The sequence below is a fragment of the Leishmania major genome, chromosome 12, assembly GCF_000002725.2.
Source record: "Leishmania major strain Friedlin complete genome, chromosome 12".
Classification (NCBI taxonomy): Eukaryota; Euglenozoa; class Kinetoplastea; order Trypanosomatida; family Trypanosomatidae; genus Leishmania; species Leishmania major.
In genome coordinates, this window is record NC_007253.2 from 322316 (window position 1) to 346160 (window position 23845).

Below are 23845 nucleotides of genomic sequence, written 5' to 3' on the forward strand. Positions count from 1 at the left end.
GCTTGTCTGTTGCATAGTTACGTGTTCGAAGTGCTTTCAAATCTTTTTTTCGTTTTTTTTTTAGTGTGTGTGTTTGCTTGTGTTCACATCCCATCTTCCATCTCCCTCCCTCCCATTTTCCCATCTCTCATTCTCTGACTCTTATTGTTGTGCGGCGCGCACTTTTCTTTGTTTCGCATTCTGTTGTACCCCTCCCCCCTCCCCCGACCGCCCGCTCTTCCAATCGTCTTCCACGTCTCTGCAGCACCTGGCGGTGCTGCTACCACTGCTGCGTCGTGCACTGTGCACTCGTGTGCAAGGTGCAGTCGTGTGTGGTGGTTGAGGTGGTGGTTTTGGCGGACGTCGAACAACGTACGCGGTGTCACACGCACGCGAAGCGAAGTGCTGATTTGCCTTTTGCCTGCCGTGATGGAGGAGGAGGCGACATCAGCTGCCTCCACGAATCCCACGCGGGGCAGCAGAGCTGGCGGGCCGACCAGCACTCTACACGGCGGGCGGCGCCATGTACACGCGCGCGTGCACGTGCACTCTGCCTCGGGCTGCTCGCGTGAATCGCTAGGGTCACCTGGGGTAGGGACACCATCAGCATTCTCTGTCCCCGACTTTCCGCGTAACATGAGCAACGCCTCTGCCCTGAAAGACCCAGTGAGCACAAAGGATGAGAAGACCTTGTATGCATATCAGGAGCAGCCGCCGGGGCAGGTTTCTCCAAAGCCACCAAAGCCGTATGTGCACCGCGTAGCGGCCGCCTCCACGCCGTCTGTGACTCCTGAGGCCGCTGCTGCGGCGGCCGAGATGCCGTCGAATCCGGAGGGCCAGCGCCGCATGATGGCTGCCGGCACGTCCGACCCGCTGCAGGAGTGGGGGCAGGAGCAGTCGTTCCTCAAGTCCCGCTTTTGCCATCCACAGCGCCACCGGTCTAACGGCGCGGCGAAGGGGCCGAGCGACGAGTCCGCCGGAGCGACAGAGATGCGGGAGCACCTGACGCATGCTGGGGCGGACTTGTGGCCGCCGAGGTCTGCGGAGGGCAAGGGCGACCACTCTGTGGCCACGGCAGCAGCCACTAAAAGCGAGGATATTCTGCACGTCTTTGGTGGGCAGGCGCCATCGCCACCTCAGGCACGCAGAGACGCAGTTGAGAGCAACGGCAGCCAGGACGGCCAGCAGCAGGGCGGCAAGGGTACGTCAGGCGGCGGTGCAGGCGCCAGGAAGGGCGAGGGCAGCAGCGGCGGTGGCAGCGAGGGCGAGGGACCACTGCCCATCTTCTGCACCTCCGAGTTCATGATGCAGCCGAAGAACGTGAAGGCGAGCACGTGGGCCTCGCTCGCCGTCTTGCGCATGCGCAACATGAACGCCCTGCGCGCCTACTCATGGGACCAGCGCGTCTTCCTGCCGCAGGGCGACGGCTTCATGGGTACCATCTTTGAACTGCTCGCCTCGCCCCGCGTCTGGGAGAAGGTGGACTGGGCGATGCGCGGGTCGGCCATCGCGATCCTGCCAACGCTGATTGTCTGTCTGGAGCCGACCACGAGCCAAATCTTTCCCTTGCCGACCTCCGTGGTGTTCCTTGCCTACTGGACGTCGAAGCCGACGCTGGGTGCCGGGCTGTGCGAAACCTTCACTGTGCTGAAAGCCTTTATTATTTCGCTCGCCTTCCTGTGCATTGTTGTCGCGATCCAGCCAGGCCCGAAGTGGCTGACCATCCTGATCCTCTTCTTCTCCCTCACCATCGGTGCCTTTGCGGCACAGCAGATGAGGGTAATGATCGCGTACTGCTTCGCGAGCTTGCTCATGCAGTACGTCGCGCACCCGGAGACGACGGGGTACAAGTACATTGGCGACTTCTACCTGACGCTGTTCATCGGACAAGGCTTCGCCGTCGGCGCGCTGGTCTTTCCGTACATCCGGTGGTCCAGTGAGAGCGCGCGGCGGTACTTGACCGTGATGGGCGACGCCATCAGTCTCTCTGTGCACGGGGCGTGCTGCAGCTTCTGGGTTGAGAGCAGCTTGCTGGAGCGACAACTCCACGTTGCGCGGCTGCGGCAGCTGCACCAGACCATCGAGGCTAGCATGGCGAAGGCCGAGAAAGGACTGTCCGAGATGGGGTACGAGCCACATTCCGGTGTGTACACCACGCGGCTGAAGACTCGCATGGCGTTCCTGAAGAACGTTTTCAACATTGTGCAGTCGATGACGCTTGTGATTGAGCAGATCGCTGCGAACCCGACGCTGATTGAGACGCCGATGTGCCGCGCGTTTGGCGAGCGTATCCACGGTGAGCTGAGCGTTGCTGCTGCTGCGATGGACGCGATGCTGCTTCGCGTTGTGAACCTCGACGACCTCGTGTCTGTAGCCGACATGGAGGCGTTCCGCTGTGCGAAGGCGCGCTACGAGGACGCTGTGTCGAGGGTGCGCGACGAGGTGATCCTGAGCAACGAGGACTACCGCACGGACAACAGCGACATCCTTCTCGGGTTCTTTCTCTTCAGTGTGGAGGAGCTGATGGAGTCGATCAGCGGCTTCCAGGACGCTGCGCGCAGCCAGAACAATCTGCGCTACTTCCTCATGTTTCCTCTGCGCGACTTGCAGAGCTTATGGTCTGCGTTTGTGGAGCTGCACAGCGCCATCACGCTCCGCCACTCCATCACGCGCAGGTTGAAGGAAGGCATCAAGCTGAGCCTGTCCATGGCACTGGCAGCGTACATCCAAACGTATGCGTTGAAGAGCTCTTCCACGAACCCCATCCTCGGCGTGGACACGATCGCGTTCCTCTACCGTTCTACTGGGGGCGACAGCTTTCAGTACGGGCAGGGGCGGCTGCTGGGAACGGTGCTCGGGTGTCTTACAGGACTCTTCGGTGTGCAGCTCGCCAACGGAAGCCGTCCTGTGCTGTACATGTGCACGCTTGTGCTGACATTCATCGGATCCTACGTGCAGGCCTCGCCCACCTGCGGTGCTATCGGGAACGGTATGTCGAACGGTGTTATTTCAGTGGTGCTGCAGTACACAAACAGAGATGGTGCCATTGTGCGCATTGAACAGAACTGCTTTGCAGTTATCATCTACTTCATCGTCACGTCCCTGGTGTGGCCGGTGCGATGCCAGACGAAGGTGAAGACGGGGTTCGACGGATGTATGCGCATGAGCCGCGAGGTCACGGATCGGCTGCTGCGCAATCTCGACCTCCCGCACAGCGCTAAAGCTGTCAGCTCCGATGCGATGGCGCTGCTAGAAGAGATGCAGAAGAAGGTGGGCCAGCAGCTGCAGAACTTGACAGGAGCTCAGTTCGAGCCGACGATGGACTCCGCTGAGTTTCCGGAGATGGCGTGGCGCATGCTTGTGTCCACGCAGCGCAAGCTGGTCGTGACGCTGCTGATGATGCGCCACGCATACGCCACCTTCATGTCGAGCACCATTGGGGAGGAGGCCGCCGACTCCCGAAGCGCGAACGGCGAGGCGAGTGGCGGTGCCGCCGCCGCTGCGACCAGCATCTCTGTGCACTGGGTGGTGTTGCACCGGATCTCGCCGTACACGCGCCAGCTGAGCCTGCTTCTGTACGCGGCGATGGAGGTGTATCTGCTGCTGATGTCCAAAGTGACCTTTGTGCCGACGTCGGAGCTGACGCGTCTGCGGCTTGGGATGATGCAGTGCTACGACCGCATCGTCGCCGTGTACATCGAGACAATTCAGCACGAGCTGCGGGACAGCGATGACGACGACAACGGGGGCGGCTTCGATGACGACGAAGACATGGCTGACACCGCGGCGAAGCAGACAGGATCGGCGGGGCAGGCGACGGCGCCGGCAACAGCGGGGACGTGTGTGCCGGTCTTCACTCCTTCTGGTCTGGTAGTAGACGCCGGAGCGCAGGAGAACAAGAGCTTCCTCGACAGTACCACGGGCCCGAAGAGTCACGCCGACCTCCACGCTCGCCGCCGCCGCAGCAAGCTGTCGAAGTCAGCGAACTCTGAGCGAAAGAAGAACGATAACGGAGGCGGCCGCATCGCGTACAAGCTGAGCCCGGCGGAGCGCCAACGTTTGCGGGAGTATATGTTTGCGCAGCACACAGCCAGCACGCTGAATGCATCGTTCTTCGCAAGCACCACCGCCATGGCAGCGGACCAAGAGACCGGCGGGCCGTCTGCGGCGCTGGGCAACGTGGATGCCGGTGCGAGCTTTGCAAGCCACAGCATGTTCAACCTGAATGGCACCTTCTTCGACCGCAGAGCGAGCATGCTCGATCCTGCGCTGCTGCGCAATGCCGGGATCGTGGTGCAGGAGCCGGTGCACGAGGAGCCGAAGGCGAAGCGGAGCAACAGCTCGGTGTCCGCCACCCTCTCGGCACACCATTCGACGGTGCACTCGTCTCGCCGGCCGAGCTTTTTGAACCTGCGCTCCTCTGTCGCGAACGTGGACGGCGCCGTCGTCATTGAGGTGCCGGGCACGGAGGCGTCTGCTGTGACGCTGCCGGTGTTTCCGCTTGGCTTGGACCGGCCGCTGACGATCGAAGGACCTCTTGAGGGTGCGGTGTCTGCGCCGCCTTCTCTTGGGCACAGCTGCGTTTCTGTCGCGTCACTGGGCGCTGATGAGCGGCAGCAGCAGCGCCAGCTCTCCGGGTTGCCCACTTTGGAGTCGCTAGCGAGCATGCCGCTGATGAGTGCTGCTCCCGCCACCTCGAAGGCAAAGACGCTTGCTCCTCGGCCGTCGGTTCTGCAGAGCTACACTGTTGTTCCCACGAGCGCTTCACTAGCGGCCACGCAGCTGAGTGTGGTTGGTGCTGCGGCCAACGCGCAGGGCGTCAGCGGCTCAGGGCCTCACGGCAGCAACGCTGGCGGTGAAGCGGCAGATCAAGCGGCACCAAGCCATGGCGCCCTGCTGAGCCCCAGCAGGGCGCTGATGGCGGCCACGGCAGGCGGCGCTCGAGTGGTGGGCGGCGACGTCTTTGCGCTTGGCAGAGGGGCACGTTCGACTCTGCAGTCGCATCTTGGTTTGATGGGAGCCTCGCAGCACGCTGACCGCCCCCTCGGTGCTGACGACAGTGCCTGCCACGACGATGGCGCGAGCGAGTGCAGCGCTACCCACACGGCGGCACCCGCGCGCGATGCCGCACCGACGCCGGCGCCGGTAACTGCAGGCGCCACGCCGCGCAGCGACCGTGCCCCGCACCCGATCGCGGCGCGCTCTGCGACAGTGCCGGGTGAGCAGGGGGTGTACGACGAGCGCAGTACGGCAGCGGAGAGCTCGCCGGAATTCATGCTCGACGGCACGCCGGGAGGGGCTGCGGCAACCAACAGCGGCGGCAATGCTGGCACAGAGGACGGCGAGGGTGACTGGGAGGGGGCCCGCGAAGCTCTTGGGACGCTGTTGAGCGACCGGAGCCCCCATCCCGATAACAGGACAGGCAGAGTGGCTTACCGCACGGCCTCCTCACAACTGGCTGCCACCCTGCCCATTCCGACCGCTGCGGCTGCTGGGGTCGATGCGGCGGCCGACGAGCACGCCGCCAGCAGCGGGACGAATACTTTCCCGAGCAACTTGGACAACAATGGGAGCTTTAACGGGGTCGGACCCGCCATCCCGGCGGCGTTGCGCTCCTATGTGGAGGGACTCGCGGCCCACCAGCAGCAGCAGGCGCCGCCACCACCAGCGCTGCTCGGCAACACGTCCTACATTACCTTCTCGAGCAATCTGCCGGTGATGAACCGAACGCTCCTCGGCGGCAGCGGCCTCGGCAGCCCCGCAGCCAACCCAGAAGACAGCGTGCGCGCTGGGCCCACGCTCACCGCATCAGCCGTCGCCGCGGCATCGTCGTCGGGTGGCGGCGCACCTGCTGCTTCAACGTCCGCATTCCCTGGCGCGGCGCCGCCGGCTGCAGCTAGTGGGGCCGCGTGTACGGAGGACGCGTGTCTGCGCAGTGTCGGCCTCAACAATAACACCACAAGCGACGTTGCCGACATGCTCCGCAGCTTTCACGGCACGCAAAGTTTCCACCCGGTGCTGCTGCGGCTGCTGCAGTCCGATGGGGCGGACGGTAGCGAGGGCGGTAAGAACGAGTACGTGCTGACGAACAGCGACATTCACAGCCTAGAGGCGTTCCTGTTCGGCCTACGCGCGCTGATCACACAGGTGGAGGATGTAGAGCGCTACTTGCTGGAGGTGGTGCACGGGCGGGAGATGGCCAAGAAGTTGTGAGTATGGGCAGCAGAGAAGAGAGCAGGGTGGCAGAGCGCGCGCTGAAGCTCACCGATGATAGAAGAGGGAGTGGCGCCACTGCAACGAACACAATCAACGGTGAGTCTATACTGCGGCTCTTCACGAATTCGTTTTCTGTGTGAGTTCTGTGAACGGAGAGCCTGATGACGCGGGGGTGGGTGGGTGGGTAGGGGATCATAGTATGCTATCACAAGGTCCAGTATCTCCACTCGCTCTGCGAGGAGAGTGTAAGCAAGTCCACCCTATCCCTGCGAGTTCAGAGCCACCTCTGGTGATGACAGCGTGAAGCGCCTTCGACGTGATGAAGGAAGAGCGGACTGCCGCCGCAGATGTAGGCGTTCATGTCGTGAATGGCGTTTCGTTGGAGAGACCTGCGACAGTGCACACACTCGCATCATCCACATGATGGTCAACGTGTCGGTGTGAGTGGAATTTACATTTCCTGGCCCTCACCACCTACTGATGTGAGGGGCCTGCGCCTCCCTCCTCTCCCCCCTGAGAGATATACTACGTGGCGATTGCCATGATGCGAGCGTTGTTGGTGCCTTCCTGATGCGTCGATCTGCGCACGGGGATATGTGGGCATGTATACGTAGGCTGGTGTGTGTGGTAGGGGCGCGTGTGCGTCTAAGTGCAGGTATATACATATATATATATATGTATACGTGTGTGTATTCTGATGTGCTGAAGCCGGCGGCGGGCACACGTGGTGCGTGTGTGTATGTGTGGTCCTACTTTGTACCGCTACCTCGCGCGCACAATCTAACGTGTTCTCATCCCTCATGACTGCGTTATCTACCAGTTCCCTTATCGACTTCAAGTGTTCAGGCTGGCCGAAACTGAAAGATGGCAGAGGCGAGTGAAGCGCCGTGTGGATGTGAAGGTTGTGGGCTGCTGGAGAGAACGAAAGGGCTTGAGGAGAGTGGAGGGGGTGGGCGAGGGCGATCTTCATATGCGTTGCAGGAGTGCATCACAAACACAAACACACACGCACGCGACCACCTCTCTTCTCTTTTCCGTACTTCCCCCCTCGCCAAACAGCCCATGGCGGACTCCTTCGAGCGCGTTATGGCAGGTCCGCGTGTGTCCGTGTGCACATCTGCGGATGCTTGCACGCTAGGCTCTCTCTCTCGTGTGTGTGTGTGTTTGTGTGTTTGTGTGTGTGTGTGTGTGTGTGTGTGTGTGTTTGCGTCCACTCACACGCTCGCGCGCATCTCACTCTCTACCTCCTTTCCTTTCCTCTACCTTGCCCATTGTTAGTCCTCTCGTCGAGACACCCGCTTCGCTCATCCCCCTTCCTCTTCTCTCCCCTTTTCAAGGTACTTTGCTCGTGGACGCGGTACCCGGCAACGCATCGAAACACGCACACAGGCGAAAGTAGTAGACGACACCCTCCCGCAAACTGCAGGGCACTGAACGTAAGTGTTGTTGTGCGCCAGGAGTCTTGCCGCCGTCGGGGCTGCTTGCGTGCCTTCCTGCTTTTGTGTGCACAGCTACCGCACCTTCACACTCGCTGCCCCCTACCCCCATACCCACCCACCCACACAGACACCCGCCTCTGCGCAGGTGCTCCCACTCGGCAGAGGATCAGCTCTTTTTCGTTGCGAGGCACAAGACCGCATCTTTTCCCAAGCTCGGAGCTCCGTAGATTTCAGTAGGGGCTAACGGAACCTAAAAGGAAATCATAAAACAACGCGAACGGGAGCGCTATCGTGGACATGTTCGGCGAGTCGTACGTGGAGAGCGGCGCGTCGAAGGCGGCGCACGGGGGTGGCCGCTATACCACCACTCGCATCGAGTCCCCAGCCCTGCATGCTGCGGGTGCCTCTTTCAGTGGTGCGAATGGGCAACAGCAGCACCTGCGCTCCGTGAAAGAAATCATTGCGACCCTGGATGAGGAGCACGAGATTAGCGGTCTCAAGGGCGGCGGCTGCTGCTCTCGCATTTTCGTTCCGTTTCTGACGCTTGCCATGATGATTGCCATCTTTGTGGCCATCGTCTACACAAGCGGCACCGGGTCGGAGGTCGAGGCTTCCCCACGTGTGGCGATGATCGTGCTGGAGGGGTTCTCTGGCACTGTCTTTCACGCTCTCATGGAGTCTGGTGTGCATATGCCGAACATCGCGCACATGCTCTCCTCGCAGAAGGGTGTGTGGGCAGAGTGTGCGACGAGCAGCCAGTCTAGCTGTGCTCGTGCTGTGGTGGTGGAGAACGACACCTCTGGAGAAGTTTACGTGAGTGCGGCGGCCGCGATGACGTCTCTGTTTTCCGGTGTTTCGCCTCGCGAGCACCAGGTGTACAACGGGAGTTTGGAGAGCATGTCAATGTATGCGAACACTTCCAAGATGAACCCGAGTATCGCGAAGCGCGTGAAGGACGCGGGGATGAAAGTGTCAGTTGTGGGCACCTCGCACGCCATCAACTCCCTCAGCATCGCCCTCGGCAGCTGCTCTCGGCCGGGTGTGCTCGACATGGAGTGCGCGGCATCGCGGGAGGAGCTGCTGCGGGCGAGCGTCGACGAGTACTCGGGCAGCGTGCAACTGGATTGTCTCGCGTCGTCCTCGTGCAACATGGACACGCGCAAGATGACTTCTCCGACAGACCCGCAGCAATGCAGCAGTGGCCAGGCCGAGGCGCAGTTCACACGCCATCTGAACAGCATCTTTGGTGGACTCGCCTACTCGACCCAGACGCAGGAGGCCGCCATGCAGAACACGGTTGCGGACAACTTGGACAACTCCCTCTTTGTCTTTCACTTCGATGCACTGGCGGTGCGGGCAGCCAGCACCTACCTACCGGACTTCCAGTACAACGCCTCCTCCAAGGAGTACGTCGCGCAGGTGTACCTGCTAGATGCGCTGGTGGGTCAGGTGATCAGCTACGTGCGCGACCGCGCTCGAAGCCAGAAGGAGAACTGGCTTATCGTTGGCGTCTCCAATCACGGCGGCGACGACAAGCCGTACGCCATTCCAAACCCCGTCTCCACCTCCGAGAACACGATTGCCTTCTTTATGGCCACCTACACCAACAACATGAAGCGCTTCGTGACGCTGGCGCCGCTCCAGCGGCCGGTGACGCAGCTCGACGTGCTGCCGACGGTGCTGACATGGCTGAACGTAGTGCCGTTCGACGCGGAGACGAGCGCCGTGACTGCGGGTACGAACACGACGGCGGCGAGCCCGGCTGTGGAGGCGCGCGTGATGGAGCGGAGGCACTTCGAAGGCCTTGTGCAGGGCATCTGCTCCTCTGGCGCCTCCCTGAAAAACTGCGCGTTATAATTCTGTCCCTTTCCTTTGCCGGCTTTGTATGCGAGGCGGCTTCGTGGAGGACGCGAGGGGGATGGGGAGAGGGGCGTGGTGAGCCCACAGGTGATCGAGGAGCGCGCGCGCCTGTGACAGCGGCGTGCACTGCCGATGATTTCCTTTTGTGTGTTGTATTTCATCGGCGCCTCCGTCTGTGTGCGTAGGGCGTCTCCACCCTCGCCCTGGCAGCTTTGTTGTGTACCATCTTCCCCCCCCCCTGCATTCGTCTTCATGGCTGTGGTCCTTGTCGCCTCTGTTCCCCGCCCTCCCCGCCCCTCCAACCGTTGTGCGCTTGAGTGTGTCTCGATCTTTTCTCTGTTTCGTCACGGGAGTTTCTTAACGACGCCGGAACCAAAGGAAACGACAAAGGCCGACAGCACGATGGTCGTGCAGGTTCAGGTGCGAGTGGCCACTCCCGCTGTTGACGAAGTCCCAGGGCGCACGTGTCGTTGTGGCGGCATATTGGCGTGCGTTCGAAGCCCCGTCCACATTTACCGGAATCGATGAGGGCGGCAGCGCGAAAACGGTGGGAGATGCAGAGCTGGGGGCTCCTCTTCCCGCTCTCTGTATCGTTCTCGGTGATGGCAGCGCTGGTGGACGGCGCCAGCAGAGCGTGTGCCCCCTTTAAACAAGCGAAGTGTTAAGTGTGGTGCATATGGTGCACCTGCGAGCACACCGCAGGAGGCGAAGTAGCGGGGAAAGGGTTCTCCTCGCGCAGGCCCTTCTTTCGTCGTCCGACGCCACACTGCGTCTTTGCAGACACACACACACACACACACACACACACACACACGCATACATACATATAGACGCGCACTGTTTTGCACGCGCGTATTGCACCTCTGCCGCATGGCTGATCCTTCCTCTCGCCACCCTCCTCCCTCTCTCGTTGGGTCATGATCCCTTCACCCCCGCCACCGCGCCACCGCGCTCTCTCTTTTTGTTCTGCATCTTTCTCTACTGACGACACCCACCCACACCCACCCACACCCACCCACATACACCCACACCCACACCCACACCCACACCCACACCCACATACATGTATATATGTGCGCCTGCAAACGACGAGGTCATGCAGAAGCGTGCTATCACCGTGCTCGCTTTTTTTTTTTTACGCTGCGCTTCATACCTTCTTTGGCTGCTGCGCTTCGCTACTGACTTCAAGGCGGGACGGGGAGGGAGGGCAGGCGGGACCATCGTGACACACACCGACACCGACACACACACACACGCACGCACACACTTCCTTCATCATAGAGCACATCCACCTACCTAGGGTACACGCGCGCAAACCGAAGATGGAATGGTCATCCCAATCGGCGTTGCCCGGCGTCGAGGGCTCACCAGGGTATGGCAGGCTTTGCAGCGCTACGAGCGGCGGCGTTGGTGCATTTCAGCAGTTCTCTCCCGCTACGGCCGCCACCGTCGGCGATACCACATCAGTGCCCACCGAGGCTCCCTCATCCGTGAGCATCACCGTTGGCGAAGCGATGGATGGTGTTGCTCTGCAGTGCGAGCGGCGTGGCCTCACAAATGCGGCGACGTGGCTGAGTGAGATGAGCCTGCACGCACTGCCGTCGCTTCTCGCGACCCCGCTGCAGGCGTGCTCATACGGTGGCCACGGTGGCAACTCTCTTTTCAGCCCTCTTCACCGTGCTATACATTTGGATAGCGGTGTATTCGGCGATCACGCCATAGCAGGAGGTGTGCGTTCCACCCCCTCCGCCGGCTGGCAACGCCTGCACCGAGTCGCGCTGGGGTACTTCATCAAGGGCGAGTATCAGCGCTGTCATCATCTGATTCTGCGTGAGGTGATGCGAAACACGGCTGTTGGCAGCAGCTGCGGCGTCCCCTTGCCTTCGACAACGCAGAGGACATGGCCCATGCCGGCGGGTGAGGTGCCTGACAATGAAGGGGGCCTCTCCTTGCCTCTGCCAGAGGTGGTCCGTGGGTTCCGAACGACGACGCTGCCCCCTCTTCTCCAGTTCCTCAGCCTCTACGCCCTCTTCATGGATGGTGTGAAGGCGAAGCAGCTGAGTAACAATGCCTCCCAGGGCGGCGGCGCAGAAAGTAGCAGCATGGGCCGCGGTGGCCAGCAGCGAGCGTTGCACCCGCACGCACGAGTGCTGCGTGCTTACCTCCTCGAAGCGATGCGCAACCCAGTGAACATGCTAAACTTGCCGAGCTCTAATAACAGCGACCCTGAGCCGCAGCATGGAGACGGTGGCGACGACGGGGCAGCGCTGCACGTCGCCGTGGGAGGAGCTCTTCCAGGCGCTCACCACACGTCGAGCGCGAAGCGTCCGTGGACGACATCTAGCGCGGTGTGGCTGGCGAGCCGCGCCGTCTCAGCGGCAACGACAACCGGCACAGCTGCTGTGATGACCGCAGGCGCCTCTGCCTCTCGGCCCGCGGCAACAAAGCCGGCCAGCTGCACGCACGATACAGCCTCCCCTTGCACTGCTGCCTCGTCCGTCTTCTCGAACGTCTCTCCAGCCGGCTCTCCAGCCGCGAAAGCAGCGGCAGTGCAAGGCGGCGAATCGGAAGCGGCACCTACGTCGGACTTGTTGCATATAGATCCGTACCTGTCGTGGCTCATGGGTGTAGTGCTGCGGGAACTTCGCATGCGCCAGGAAAGTGCGACGTTTCTGCTGGCGGCGGTGAGTGTCAACCCACTACTGCGGTGCGCCTGGGAAGACCTCGCGTGCCTCGTGAGTCGTGAGACCCAGCTGGCCGAGCTGGACGCCGCCCTTGATGGGCTAGAGCCGTTTTTCATGGTGGACATCTTCGCTGCCGAGGTGCGGGGGCTGCTAGGGGTAACGCCGGTGTCATCGGCGCGACTGCGCATCGCCGCTGCTGCCGCCTCGGCTCCAAGCGACGGGTTCGAGCCGTCGCCGCCTTGCTCTGCGCCACCCGAAGGACACGCCGCTACCACCACCGCCACCGCCGCCAAAGCCGGCACGCGCACGTCGCCGCTGCTGCCGCCGCCACGAACCAACGCCGGCGCAACGCCGCCCATCCCCGCTGCCGCGCTGTCCAACGCGTGGGAGTGCTTCTCTCTGCTGTTCCCTGACACGCCGTTCTGCCTCAGCCAGCTCGCACACTTCTACTACCACCAACGCAACCGTCTCGACCGGGCAGAGGCGCTCTACCAGCGTATTCGCGCCCTCGACCCGCACTACCTCGCCATCCTGTACGACTATTCGAACGTGCTCTACACGAAGCGCGATCGTTTGGGCCTCAGCAGCCTCGCACAGTCGGTCTACCAGGCGGACGCGTTCCGGGCTGAGACGAACTTTGCTGTGGGGAACTATTACGTGCTGCTCGGTCAGCATGACCGGGCTGCGTTGCACTTCCATCGCGCGACCGCGATCGACCCGCAGTGCGCGGAGGCGTGGCTGCTGCTTGGGCACGCCTACGTGGAGGTGAAGAACACGACAGCCGCCGTGGAGGCTTACAGGACGGCTGTCGAGCTCAACGAGCGCGATTACCGCGGTTGGTACAACTTGGGACAGATCTACGAGTTGCTGGAGGCGTACCACCATGCTCTTTACTACTACTGGCACACCACGTCCCTGCGCCCGGCGGATCCGGGGATGTGGGTGGCGGTGGCCAACTGCTTGGAGCACGATGGTCGCATTGCCGAGAGCATTGCCTGCCTAGAACGCGCAGAGACGTACGACTCGAGCTCCTCGCCGAGCTACCCGGCGTACGTGCGGCGGATCGCTACGCACCACATCGCCAACTCGAGCTACACACGTGCCTGTGTGTACCTGGAGAAGCTCGCACAAAGCCCCGCGGCGTCCACGGAGGACCTTCTTCTCGCACTCCCCTTTATCGTTCAACATTACGTGCAGCGAGCGCGGAGCTCAGTTGAGGGGTTTGCTCGCTCCTCGAGCTACGACACGGTACTCTTCTCGCCTGGCGCGAATAATGTGTCGCTGATGTCGTCGCCAGCATCGGGTGCGGTGGCGGCGGGCCGGACCGCCCTGCACCACGCGCGCGCTGCTGCGGCACTGCAGCACCTCAACAAAGCTGAAGAGCATCTCAGCACCATGGCGGAGCTTGTGATGCCATCCGGCCACAACGGTGCCGGCAACGAGGAGGCAGCCCAGACGCCAGCAACGTCGGCTGCGGCTGGCGAGAGCGAGCAGGGCGGTGCAGAGAACACCGCGCCGCAGAGAGCTGCAGAGGATGCACCTCATAGACGACGGACGCGTCAGCCGCGCAGCGGCGCAGCCGCCAACGCCTCCGTCTCTGCGTCGGCTTCGGCGGCGCTCGCTGCTGTTGCGGCGAGCACGGCGCCGAGTGCCGGTGATGTGCCGCCGGTGGCGTTTGTCCGCAGTCGCCACCAAGAGATTGGCATGCTGAGAGCGCAGGCGATGCATCTTCTTCAAATCGGAGCGGGCGCAAGCGGCTCGACCATCCCCGTGGCAGCATCGGCCTCCGCCTCTGTGGCGACACAGCCGTCATCTTCGTCATCGCAGCAGCAGCAGCAGCAGCAGCAGCAGCGGCATCAGCAGCACAGGAACCCGTTTGTGTCGCAGCTGCTGGGCCGCTACCAGTAGTCGCGGCAGGAGCTGCGACTTGAGGGTCGATCGAGCAAGTGAGTGCGGCTCCGGTGAGGGAGGCTCCGGTGGCGGTCGGCGCACTCGAGGTCCATCCTTGTTGACAGCCTGCAGGGCTGGGTTCTCTAATTGGCCACCGGCTCCTCTCCCCACGCGCATGGCAGGCAGACCGATACCACCGTTGCGGATGACGCATGCTCTTAGAGAGCGCTCTGCACGAAAGTGGTGCACGTGCGCTGATAGATGCGTGTGACGCTTCACGGCCGCCGCAGGTGCGGCAGTCGTTGCTCTTCCCCCTCCTCCGCCCCTTGCTCGCATGAAAGCGGCTTTGTGGGCGAGCGGCGTTGGAGAACACACCGACCAGCCAACACGGCGAGGCGAAAGGAGGTCGATGGGGTGCCCAGCTACCTCCACCCGGTGGGACGGTTGACCGCCCCCTCCCCCCCCCTTCTGCCCCACTCGGCTTTTGTATCCTTGTGACGGACCAGCATCTCTCTCTCTCTCTTGCTTTGAAGCACACACGCGCACACATACACATACACACATACAGTCCCTCTCTTGCGTCCCTTCTTCTTTCTGCCGTTCTTTGTCGTGTCGTCAGCCGTGGGGGAGACTCCTGTAGGCTAGCGCGCCTCTCAGCAATGGGAAGTAAACACACACACACACACACACACACACACACACACACACAAAAGGCTGCCCCAAACCCTCCGCTAACGGGCACCCCTCTCTCCCTGCACATTCATAGAAGTACGTCCACGTTCAACCCGGTGCGCTGGTGATATATATATATATTCAGAAGCGCACTTCTTTTCCTTCTGTGTGCTGTGCTGTTGTTGTTGCTGTGCGCGTGCATTCATAGATAACCGCCCCCCAACCCCTGTCGGGGAGCAGGAGAGGCGGCGTGTGCGTGCGTGCGTGTGTGTGGGCGCCTGGTCGCCTTGAGGCATACGCAGGGAGGAACGGTGGGATACAACATCAGAGTGTCAGTTCTCTCGGTGAACTCCGTGAAGTAGACGCTGCGTGCACGTGCACCCGCAACACGGGGGCGGGGTTGCGGTCTGCCATAGACATCCGTATGCCTGCTGCATTGCAGACGCCACCGCCACTGGTAGATCAGGCCGGTGCCCCGCCCTTTAGTGCGCAGCGCGCAACGCTCGGTGCTGGCACTAGCGCCGCCACGGCCGCCCCCACCAGGATCCCTGCTGACAGCAGCAAGTCGGGTTGCCAGCGCGCGGTACCGTCTTCCTCTCTCTCATCATCCGCCTCCGTGTTGTCTCCAGCACATATCCCTACGACTACTGGCGCAGGTGCGCTTAACAGCCGACCGGATACCCCGGCAAGTCTGTTGACAGCGTCCGCGATGGCGGCGGCGCCGTCGTCGACCACGTTGTCACGGTCCGCGTCCGTAGCTTCTTCCTCATCTGCGTCCTCGCAGCCCACAGTTTTTCCAGGTAGCAGGCAGTGTGGCTTAAGCACACATGTCCGAGAAAGCCGAGTGGGCGCCACCGTTCTTGAGCTGCAACGCCAATCGCCATCGATGGTGCCGGCAGCCACCGAAGAGGCTTCTGGACGCCACTTTCCGTGTACTGCCGCGGATGACGCCATCGCTCACTCGGTGCCGCTTCCTCTGCTGGTCGAACAACAGCGCCACCGCATTCGTGCTCTGGTGCAGGAGCGCGACGCCGCCGCTGCGGAGCTCAGTGAGCTGCACACCTTGTTTCAGCGCCTGCATGACGACTACGAGGAGACAACGCGCGAGGCGGATGGATTGCGGCTGCAGCTGAGCAGCCTCCGCGCGCAGAAGGATATGCAAAGCGATGAGCACCGGCTATTGCGGTCAAGTCACGCGCGCCAACAGGAGCGCATTGAGCAGTTCGAGGTGGAGTGGGCTAACAACTCCAAGCATCTCCGCGAGCAGCTCGACGCACTCGTCAGTGAGAGAGACGCCATGCAGGCCCAGCGTGACGCCTCCATGGCCGACAGCAACGACTTGCGCCGGCAGCTAATTCAACTGCAAGCCGAGGTGCACCGCGCGGAGTCGAAGCATCGAGAGGCGCTGCGAGAACAGGCCGACACACACGCGCAGCAGCTTCGCTCTGCCCTGCAAGAAAAGGAGGAGCAACTCCAGGCGAAGGCGGCCGCAACACGGCGGGAGGCACGGCTGGTTCAGCAGGAGCTGGACCAACTCGGCGCCGGTCACACCGCCGCGCACGAGGAGCGCGAGTCCATGCGGTGGCGCCTCTCGGAGCTCGAGACGGTGGTGACCAAGAAGGAGCAGCTCCGCGTAGAGCTGGAAAGAATGGTAACTATGCTCCGCTCGCGGCTGGATGATCAAGAGGAGGCGGCGCGCCAAGATGTGCAGCGCTACGCGCAGCGTGCCCAGGACTTGGAGCTGCTATACCGCGGCCAGGTCGCGCAGGAGCAGCGCCGTGCTCAGGCTCTCCAAGACGATCTGGCCGCCGCCCGCAAGGCGACGCAAGAGGCCATGCGACAGCAGGAGGCCCTTCAGCAGTCCCACAGCGAGCAGGCTAAAGACTTTGCAACGCGCGCTGCAAAACTCGAGGACGACCTCCGCCAACAGCTCCGCGCCCTCCGGAGGGAGCTGGAGGAGGCACAGGCGCGTGCGCTTGAGCACGAAGCTGCCGCTCGCCGCAGCCAGCGCGATGCAGATACGCTGCGGGCTACGTGCGCTAGTGAGCAAGAGGCGCGTGAGCGGCTGCAGCAGGCTCAGACGGCGCAAGCCCAGCAGCTGTCGCGCGCGGAGGGGAGCGTGACGGTTCTGCAGACGCGCCTGCGCGAAAAGGAGAGGGAGGCGGAGCTACTGCGGTGCGCCATGGAACAAGCCACATGGACGCGGGAGATGCGGCAGGCAGCGCACCACACGTTGGCGTCCCTTCTTGGGGTGCCGCGGGTGTCCGTGCGAGGTGGCCGACGTCGGGTGAAGGAGGGAGAGGAGGCGGAGGGCTGGTCTCCGGCGCTGCAGCTCGAGTGGGCGGCGGAGGCGCAGGGCACTGCCAACTCCCCGTCGCCTCGCGAAGCGCAGCAACGGAGCGATTCCGCACCCACTGGCGCTGGGGACACCGCTTATGCTGTACCGGAGGGCGGCGAGTCGATCCCGTCCTCCAGCGAGGTGGAGGGGGTTGTGCCCTCACCCTTCAGGGGTGCCGCCCGGGGAATGCGTGCGCAGCGTGACCCAGCAATCGCTTCCGGCAGTCCTCAGCGCCCATCAGCTACGCCAACGAAGGCAGCAGCTGGGCAGCACGTGGAGGCCATCGAACGCACTGTTCCACGAGATACAGGTCCATCTGATGGTGAGGGGCACGCGGGATCATCTACTGAAGCCAGCCATCTACTTCAGCCACCGCTCTTGTTCCGCGCCGCGTCTCCACTGACCGCGGCTCCGCCACTACATCCTGGAACGCCGCGGGCCGCTGGTAGTAGCTCTCCCTGGCCGGGTCAGGGGTCGGCTGGCTACGCTGCTGCAGCAAGCTCTACCACAGCCGCGCTCCGTAGCGGTGGTGCCGGCGCGTCGCCATTTCCATCGCTTCTGCGAGCGCTCTCCTTTGTCCCAGCCCAAGCCACCGCAGGAGGGGCGAACCCTCTGCGCACCGCCACCAGCGTGGCAAGATCACAACCGCCTTCCACGCCTCTTCTCTCCTGCCAGCAAGTGGGCCACATCTACAACATCCCTGAAGAGGAAGAGCAGCAGCACCATCCGCAGGCGGCGGTGACCGGAGGTCATGCCAGTGGAGCCGCATACGCTGCAGAGCCCGCACGTGGATATTCACGCACACGAAGGCCGCAGTCGGCGACGCCCCTGTCAAGGCAGGCAGGCGAGGTTTTCTTTGATGATGTCGTGGGCCCATCGCGTGCGCAAAGGTTTCCAGCGAGGGTGTTGATCAGGGGCACAGATGCCGGCGCTGCCGTACCTGGAAGCCATCAGCGGCAGGAAACATCAGCACAGCTGGTGACTGCATCCACGGCACAAGTCGGCACCTTCAACACGCACCTCACCCCCTCTACTTACCGCGGAAGCCTAGCCTCGAGCGATGGGGTGAGAGGGGCTGGTGGTGCGCGCGATGCGCAGCCGTCTTTCTCACTCGGGGACAGCCCCTCCTATGACCACGGCGCATCTGTACCAGGCGTCTGCGCGGCGGAGCTCATCGCGCCGCTGTTACACCCCTCGTCGGCGGCCTCCAACAACGCACCTGCGATGCAGCGCGGGGTGTCGAACACCAACCGCCACCGCAACGTGCTTCACGGCGGAGATTCGGCGCTTCAGCAGTACCTTCGCGACACCGTGCAGCAAGTACTCGCTCATCACGGTCGCGGCGGGGCACCCCAGCGTGGGTCGCACCGTGCATTACGGGAGCGGCCAGACGGCGGCTCCGCAATTCCTGCAGCTTGTGGGTACCACGGAGATGGCGTCAACAGTGCAGGAGAAGGGGATGAGGACGATTTCGGCTCTGCGTCTCTCCTCCGCTCGTCCATCGCAGTACCGTTTGTGCGACTGGCGCCACAGCCAGCGTATACAGGTGGCTTCACGAACAGCGGCGGGGCGACTCACATGATTGGTCCCGGCGGCAGCAGCCAAGGCGACGCAGGCCAGCACGACTCTGAGAGAGAGCACAGCGACGCTGGCGGCGCTGCCGCTGTGACTTGGAACGGTAGTTCGACAGCCGCAACTCCGCACAAGACGGCTGCAGCAGTATCAGCAGCAGGAGAAACCGTTCAGACCCGTCGCCGAGAGGGCGGCATCTTTCAGACTCTTGAACAGCTTGCCGGCCGACAGCAGCAGCTCCTGCAATCGCTGAGCCACCCGCCGCACGCAGTGATGTCCCCAACGGCGCACAGCGCCGATGTCCCATCCTCGCTACCATGGCAAACGACAGCGGCAGACCCCTCCTTCAGCGAGGCCTTGCGGAGCAGCGCCAGCATCATCGTGCCCACGTCTCTCTCCCTGCAGCAGCAGGGCCAGCGCGAACCCGATGATAGTCAGGGTGTAGCACGGTCGTCTGTGGGCGTGGTCGCGGCTGGCGAAGCACCCGCTGATGCCGCCAGATCTGCGTTGACGGTCAGCGCATCTTTGTCCAATACCAATTCCGCGGGATTTGGGAAAAACACTGTTGCACAGAGCCATCCGGCAGCCTCGGCGCGCTATGCGAAGGGCAGCGATGCCGGCACCGATGTCGAGCTAGACCCTCGGCAGCTCTCTTACTCTACCACGGTTGCCACGACTCAGCTCACAGATGTAAAACAGAGAGACCGATCAGCGGTAAAGCAAGACATGGTCGACCCGACGGCGGCGGCGGCCGCGGTTGTTCAGGGACCACAGCCGAGAGCGGAGAGGCAAGCTGCCTGGTCATCAGAGCCCGCACTCGCAGTGCGGGCGGTGGCGACGACCACGGCAAGCGCAAGGTCTGCGCCATCTGTGTCGGAGATTTCGTCGCTGTCGCAACTCGAGCGGCGATTTGCAACGCCATTCTGATGAGCAGGTGAGTGTTCCGAACGATGCGGTGGTTCGAGAGGACCGCTTCTTCCGTGCCATCAAGAGCAGAAGTGCTCTGTTGTCCTCTGCTGCGATCTGGCGGTTCTCTGTAGCGCTCGCCCCTTTCCCCCTCTCTTGGGTGCGCATGACTTCTCCTCCGCAGCTCGGCCCACACCCAAACGTACACGCACACACACATACACAGATATGGCCGTGTCGTTGTCCTTTCTCCGGGAGGAAGGCATGCAGTCTACCATGATGACAATGCAATGCCACACGACAGTGGAGCTGCTGCGGTGTGTGTATGTGTATGTATGTGTATAGGGGGACGAGAGGCCATGCCGACGCACCGCCGGCAGCAAGCAAACACAGGCATGTGAGCGACACAAGCCAGCAGCGGTAAACGGGCAAGCACAATCAGCAATACAACAAGGACAACGATAGCAGGACCTCGTCGCTGGAACAGCGCCCTTAAAGGTGCGAGGGGTAGGTGGGGTAGTGATTCTGGCGGCCTTTGTCCCTCGCGTATCAGCTGCGAAGAGTGTGGGCAGTGGGTATGCAGGTGCAGTCACGATGACGGAGAGGCAAGGAAAATGGTCGGAGAGGAGGGGTGGGGTGGGGTGGGGGATTGGTGCACGTGTGCCTGCGAGGGTACGCTCTCTCGCACCACTACATCGAGGCGGCTCATTATCTTTTCTCTTGCTCCCATGCGCATTCTCGGCCTGACGACGTACCCTTTTCGTCGAACGGAACACAGGCGTGAGACATGGCCCCGTGCACGGCACGACTGCTGCAACACGAACGCACCCCCCCCCCCTCCCCCCCGAAGAAACCCGAGAAGAAGCACCTCCGATGCTTTACCCTCGCCGCTCATCGTCTTTTTCGTTGTCTTTGTTGTTTCGTCTTTTGTGGTGGGTGTGTAGGCCGTGCGCTCCTCCCCCCCCCCCATCCATCCGTGTCCCGCATTTCGCCTTCTTTGCCTCCTTCTCACCGTCGTTCTGCAGCGACGCCATAGCCTGCACTCCACCCCGCCCAGAATACAAACTCATACTCGATAGCTGAGGATAGCATAACTAACCGGACAGAGGCCACGCGCGCAACGTGACAGGACTGGTGTCGGAAGAACAGAGGCCCACGCACGTTACACGACCACTGCGCAAACGGGAAGCCTAAACGCCAACACAAAACGCACGCCTCCGTCTTTCCGACAGACCACCACCACTCCACCACCACGACACGTACAGAAAAAAAAACACGTACAACTGATCCCTAAATACTAACAACATGCTGCGCCACGCTGCTCGTTGCTTTTCACCAAGGCAATGCTACGTAAGCCCTCGCGTCATGGAGGCGGAATACGCCGTGCGGGGGCTGATCCCGGCGCGCGCGGATGAGATCAAGGCGGACTTGGCTACAGGCCACGGCACCTACTCGTTCGAAAGCCTCGTGTACTGCAACATCGGCAACCCGCAGTCAGTGGGGCAGATGCCGCTAACGTTCTACCGACAAGTGATGGTGCTCGTCGATGCGCCGTTCCTGCTGGAGGATGCGGAAATCGTTGCGCGGCTGCCAGAGGACGCCGTTGCACGCGCGCGCAGGTACCTTTCGGAGATCGGGACGGGCACCGGCGCGTACACAGAGTCTTTCGGCTTCCGGTTTGCCCGCGCTGCCGTTGCGGCGCACATCAACGAGCTCGACCATGGCGTGAGCCCGGCTGCGACGGTGAACGATATCTGTCTGACAGACGGCGCGAGCATGGGTGCGAAGCTGTTCCTGCAGCTCCTTGTGGGCGGCGCGAGCGATGCTGTGATGATCCCGGTTCCGCAGTATCCGCTATACTCTGCGCAGATTGCTTTACTTGGCGGGGTGAAGGTGCCCTACGGCCTGCACGAGTCTGAGGGGTGGGTAATGAAGTTGTCGGACCTTGTTGCCGCGTACGAGCGGTGCGTGACCGAGAGCGGCGCGACGCCGCGCTTGTTTGTGTGCATCAACCCCGGGAACCCGACGGGGAACGTACTGGAGCGCTGCGTGATGGAGGACGTCGTGCGGTTCTGCCACGAGCGCGGCATGCTGCTGCTTGCAGACGAGGTGTACCAGGAGAACGTGTACGACACGCGACGCCGGTTTTTGAGCTTCCGCGAGGTTGTGCTTGGGATGCCTGAGCCGTACTGCTCGGAGACGATGCTTGTGTCACTGCACTCGACATCGAAAGGGGTGATTGGTGAATGCGGGCGGCGCGGCGGGTATTTCTGCATGACGAACCTGCCTGCTGCGCTGCGCCAGCAGGTTGTGAAGCTGTGCTCGATCAACCTGTGTGCAAACGTGAACGGGCAGTTGATGACTGCGCTGATGTGCTCGCCGCCGCGCGAGGGCGAAGCGAGCTACGCGCTGCACCGGCGCGAGTACGACGAGATCTTTACGGGCATGAAGGAGCGCGCTGAGCTGCTGGCGCGCGAGCTTGGGGCTGTGCGCGGGCTCTCGTGCCAACCGGTGGAGGGCGCAATGTACGCGTTCCCGAGAATTGTGTTGCCTGAGCGGTACGCCCAGCGGAACGAGGAGCTGAACGCGAAGGAGGGTCGGCAGCTTGCGCTGGACGCGCGGTGGGCGCTGGAGCTGCTGGAGTCGAGCGGGATCGTTGTTGTGCCCGGGTCTGGGTTCGGGCAGGAACCCGGGACGCTGCACTTTCGGATCACGATTCTCCCGCCTCTTGAACAGATTGATCGGATGGTGCGTGCGATCCGCGAGTTCCAGGACCGGATCTACGAGCAGTACGCTTAAGGAGCTGATTGTGCGCGCGTGCATGCGTGTTGTCGATACAAGCGGGTGAGGCTGTTCTTCTGTATGATCTTGGTGAAAGGACCACGGTGAGCTCTTCGATGCGTGCGTGTGCCTGTGCTGTTCTCCTGTGTCTTGGCATCGCCAGTTGTGTGCGCATGCTTTGCTTCTTCTCGTTGGCCATCTCCTCTTCTCACCGCCATCTGTGCTTGCTCTTTTCCTCCTCGTCTATACCCTGCCTTTCCGTTTTACTCTGCGTGTGTGTGCGTGTGCGTGTATGTATATATGTATATATATATGTATGCATACATATATATATATGTATGTATGTATGTATGTGTGTATGTGTGTTGACCGTTTTTTGATCTACATCCATTCGATAGGTTGGCTATAAAGCACATTTTTAGGGTTCGCCTGCTTCCGTCCACATGTCGGAAGAAGATATATGCCCAGCGAATGAAGTTGGTGTGCGTACGCAATGGCGTGCAAGCAACCGTGAAAGAGAAGACACCACGGACACCCACAGGACCAAAGGTTGGGAGGAGTGGCGGCAGAGAGATGTTCGCTGCAAGGCGGAATGCGACGCGATGATGGGCTGAGGTGCGCGGGGATGTCTCACTCCTTTTCTATCTCCCATCTTGCGTGCGTACATGTCCGTGCGCCGTTGCTCACGTAGGTACGATATGGTTAGATTCTCTTTCTCACACATAGTGTGTAGAACATGCCACGACTTCTTGCTGCCCCCTCTCCCCGCTTCTTCTCGTGGCGCTCTCCTCCGTTCGCTTCCTTTCGATATGCACACATTCTCTCTCTGCGGCGGCGACGTACGCTTCGCTGTTGCGCGTTTGCGTTGGCACACGATCCTTTCGACATGACGCATGCTCAGCAGCTGGTTAGACCCCGCAGCTCAGACGCGGACACTTCTGCACCTGCGCAGGAGCTCTGCACGCATTCTTCCTCTCTCCCCCGCCACACTTCGCGTAGCGTGTCTCGCTTTCATATCCCTTCCGTCTCCAGTGCTGTCTGCTGCGGCTGCCGCCTCCCGTCGACGAGAGCTTCCACACACACACACACACACACACACACACACACACACACACACACACACACACACATACACACATCCGTACTCGCACACACAAACGAAAACGAAGAGGGGCGCACCTACGCTCGCACGTATAAACGCACGTCTCTCTCTCTCTATATATATATATAGAGAGAACGAGACTCCGCCCTCTTATCCCAATCATCCTTACACGTGAGCTTCCCTTGCGCCCCTTCTTCTCCTACATTCACCGATGGTTTTCGCCTTCACGTCAGTCATCTCTTTTTTTCCTGTTTTCGTGGCTTCGCTCTTCACCGGAACGTTATAGATCCTTGTACGCAGGGGCGTCTCTGTCCACTGTTGGCCTTCCCCCCATTTTCCCTGTTCATGTGTCAGCGCGTGTGCTCGAAATAGAGAGAGAGCAAGCTTCACACTTTCTTCTACATAG

General features: G+C 61.8%; 5 protein-coding genes across 5 annotated transcripts; all 5 read left to right on the forward strand.

The window, feature by feature from the left end:
- Window positions 1-615: 615 nt before the first annotated feature.
- Window positions 616-6192, forward strand: LMJF_12_0590 (conserved hypothetical protein; the record flags this gene model as incomplete). The annotated part of the gene is made up of 1 exon (XM_001681612.1): window positions 616-6192. One exon carries the CDS (start codon window positions 616-618, stop codon window positions 6190-6192), a length of 5577 nt encoding a protein of 1858 aa, XP_001681664.1.
- Window positions 6193-7931: 1739 nt separating this feature from the next.
- On the forward strand, window positions 7932-9491 carry LMJF_12_0600 (conserved hypothetical protein; the record flags this gene model as incomplete). The annotated part of the gene is made up of 1 exon (XM_001681613.1): window positions 7932-9491. One exon carries the CDS (start codon window positions 7932-7934, stop codon window positions 9489-9491), a length of 1560 nt encoding a protein of 519 aa, XP_001681665.1.
- A 1517-nt stretch (window positions 9492-11008) lies between these two features.
- LMJF_12_0610 (conserved hypothetical protein) lies at window positions 11009-14086 on the forward strand (the record flags this gene model as incomplete). Its single annotated transcript, XM_001681614.1, has 1 exon — window positions 11009-14086. One exon carries the CDS (start codon window positions 11009-11011, stop codon window positions 14084-14086), a length of 3078 nt encoding a protein of 1025 aa, XP_001681666.1.
- Window positions 14087-15626: 1540 nt separating this feature from the next.
- On the forward strand, window positions 15627-19577 carry LMJF_12_0620 (conserved hypothetical protein; the record flags this gene model as incomplete). The annotated part of the gene is made up of 1 exon (XM_001681615.1): window positions 15627-19577. The coding sequence occupies one exon, from the start codon at window positions 15627-15629 to the stop codon at window positions 19575-19577; it is 3951 nt and encodes a 1316-aa protein (XP_001681667.1).
- A 1284-nt stretch (window positions 19578-20861) lies between these two features.
- On the forward strand, window positions 20862-22355 carry ALAT (alanine aminotransferase; the record flags this gene model as incomplete). Its single annotated transcript, XM_001681616.1, has 1 exon — window positions 20862-22355. One exon carries the CDS (start codon window positions 20862-20864, stop codon window positions 22353-22355), a length of 1494 nt encoding a protein of 497 aa, XP_001681668.1.
- Window positions 22356-23845: the final 1490 nt, after the last annotated feature.